This window comes from Babylonia areolata, chromosome 4 (assembly GCF_041734735.1).
Source record: "Babylonia areolata isolate BAREFJ2019XMU chromosome 4, ASM4173473v1, whole genome shotgun sequence".
NCBI classification, from domain to species: domain Eukaryota; kingdom Metazoa; phylum Mollusca; class Gastropoda; order Neogastropoda; family Buccinidae; genus Babylonia; species Babylonia areolata.
This window is the reverse complement of record NC_134879.1, coordinates 19,574,278-19,577,038: the sequence shown is the minus strand read 5'-3', so window position 1 is coordinate 19,577,038 and position 2,761 is coordinate 19,574,278. Positions and strand designations below refer to the sequence as shown.

At 46.4% G+C, this 2,761-nt stretch overlaps 1 protein-coding gene across 1 annotated transcript; it reads right to left on the bottom strand.

Annotated features, from left to right (window-relative positions):
- Positions 1-1,451: 1,451 nt before the first annotated feature.
- On the bottom strand, positions 1,452-2,425 carry LOC143281405 (uncharacterized). The gene is made up of 2 exons (XM_076586614.1): positions 2,219-2,425; positions 1,452-1,793 (listed from the first exon to the last, which is right to left on the bottom strand). The coding sequence occupies exons 1-2, from the start codon at positions 2,423-2,425 to the stop codon at positions 1,452-1,454; spliced, it is 549 nt and encodes a 182-aa protein (XP_076442729.1).
- Positions 2,426-2,761: the final 336 nt, after the last annotated feature.

Below are 2,761 nucleotides of genomic sequence, written 5' to 3'. Positions count from 1 at the left end.
GAACTTTTTCTTTCTAAACACATGTCCTCTTTTAGACATAAAAGAGCATTTGGAACTACCACACAAATAACTCCGCAAAATATCAGAAAACTCACTCATGATGAGGCTTCTTCAAGCCACAAAATGGCTAAAGATTACAATGAAAAAGGAATTATGTATCCATTGTATTTTTTTTATAACACAACATGGAGAGGGAGGCTGCCAGTGAAACTGGAGTCCGTGGGAGAGTCCCAGGTAATGAAGTATGTGAAGGGATGAAGGCATCCTGCTTTGGAAGGCCACGACAGTATGCATCGTTTTGTCGTTGAGCACATGCAGTCAAGCCACAGTGTGCAAATTTTTTTTCTCTCAAACCATGTGTCTTCTTGTAGACATCAAACAGCAATGTGGATTTTTTTTTTATCTCTAAGCATGTGTCTTCTTGTAGACATCAAACAGCAATGTGGATTTTTTTTTTTTTATCTCTAAGCATGTGTCTTCTTGTAGACATCAAACAGCAGTGTGGAATTTTTTTTTTCTCTAAGCATGTGTCTTCTTGTAGACATCAAACATCTGTATGGAACTTGTTTCTCTCTAAGCATATGTCTTCTTGTAGACATCAAACATCTGCATGGAACTTTTTTCTCTCTAAGCATGAGTTCTTGTAGACATCAAACATCTGCATGGAACTTTTTTCTCTCTAAGCATGAGTTCTTGTAGACATCAAACATCTGCATGGAACTTTTTTCTCTCTAAGCATGAGTTCTTGTAGACATCAAACATCTGCATGGAACTTTTTTCTCTCTAAGCATGAGTTCTTGTAGACATCAAACATCTGCGTGGAACTTTTTTTTCTCTCTAAGCATGAGTTCTTGTAGACATCAAACATCTGCGTGGAACTTTTTTTTCTCTCTAAGCATGAGTTCTTGTAGACATCAAACACCTGCATGGAACTTTTTTCTCTCTAAGCATGAGTCTTCTTGTAGACATCAAACATCTGTATGGAACTTTTTTCTCTCTAAGCACGCGTCCACTTGTCGTGGGCCTCCTTCCGTCTCGAGAGACGATGGCTGCACCAGAAATGTAGTCACTGCCGGGCATTGCACTTCCTGCTGTGGCTGTGTAGACCGATGCTGGAGTGGCAATCTCTCCTGCATGTGGGACAGATATATGCGGATGCTGCTTGGTTTACATGACTTGCGTGTGGCTTTCTCCTCAGCGAGTCAATGCGGCTTCTCTCTGCTTGTTTCACCCCTCTCTGAATTGCAGATTTCCTGGGTCCACGTGAGTCCGCAAGGCTTTCCCAGGACAGCACATCAATACTTGTACTTGTCGGGTCCCATTTGCAAGTGTCTTTGAATCTTAGTCGGAGGCGGCCTCGGGGCCTAGATCCCTCTGATAGTTCGCCGTACAGCAGATCTTTAGGGATGCGGCCTTCATCCATGCGGCGAACATGACCGAGCCAGCGAAGACTAACTCAGAATGGCGAAGACAGTTGGCAAGCCTGCACGCTGAAGCACTTCAGTGTTTGGGATCTTGTCCTGCCATCGGATTCCAAGAATGCGTATGAGACATTGGAGATAGAAACTGTTCAGTCTCTTCTCTTGGGCGGCATATGTGGTCCATGTTTCACCCGAGTAGAGTAGGGTGCTTAGAACGCAAGCTCTGAACACCTGCATCTTAGCGTTCACCGTCAAGTTTTGGTTTGACCACACCGTCTTGTGAAGTTTGGACATGACCTCGGCGGTCTGCGCAATTCTTGAGTTGATCTCTGGCTCGAGGGAAAGATTCGAAGTTATTGTCGACCCCAGATACTGAAACGGGTCAACTGTGTTCAGCTTGTGGCTCACAATGTGGATTGTTGGGGGAGAGTTAGTGCCCTGTCCCATCATTTCCGTTTTCTTCAGGCTGATGGTGAGGTTGAATTCATTGCACGCGTGCGCAAGCGGTCTGTGAGTCTCTGAAGGGCCTCCTCTGTGTGTGTCACCAGTGCAGCGTCATCAGCGAAGAGAGCCTCTCTGGTGGTGACACACCTGACTTTGGTCTTTGCTCTGAGTCTGGCCAGGTTGAAGAGCTTTCCGTCAGATCTTGTGTGTATGTGAACACCACCTTCGTTGTTTGCAAACGTATATGACAGAAGCATGGATAGAATATGCCAGAGTGTTGCGGCGAGCACGCAACCCTGCTTGAAACCACTGCTTAATTGGAACGGGTCAGACACTGCTCCATTGTAGCACACTGTGCTGAACATGTCCTTGTGAAAGGATTCGACAATGGCCAGTAATTTTGGGGGACAGCCTTTCTTCTTCAGAAGTGTGAACAGTCCGCTCCTGCTCACTAGATCAAAGGCCTTTGCCAGGTCAGTGAAGGCAAGGTAGCGAAGCTGGATTGACCTCTCCAGGTGCAGGCCTGGGTTGACTGATATGGAAGACAAGCTGTTGCCCATGTAGCAAGTCCCCCCACTCCTCACATCTGGTTGACTCCAGGGAAAAAGCAGAAGCCAATACGCCTGGCACCAGACGTGAAGCAGGAGCTGCTGGAAAGGAGTTGGTTACAACTCAAGACCGCCTTAGGGACTCCAACTCCGGATTTTCTGTCAGGGTTTACTCCCTTAGCCTTTTCCTGAAGAAGATGTAGCCGCAAGGCAGTGGAGGTTTCGGATTGGAGTTGTCCTTCTCCTAGACGAACAGCCTTCCATGGCTAACGAGCTTCATCTGTTCGGGTTAGAAATCGGAGTTTCCTTCTCCTAGATGAACTGCCTTCCTACGCTAACGAGCTTCAT

Coding starts and splice junctions, on each gene's coding strand:
- LOC143281405 (XM_076586614.1), bottom strand. CDS start 2,425: ATGGGCAACAGCTTGTCTTCCATATCAGTCAACCCAGGCCTGCACCTG. Junction 1,794..2,218: donor ACAAGGACATGTTCAGCACA/GTGTGCTACAAT, acceptor GACCCGTTTCAG/TATCTGGGGTCGACAATAAC.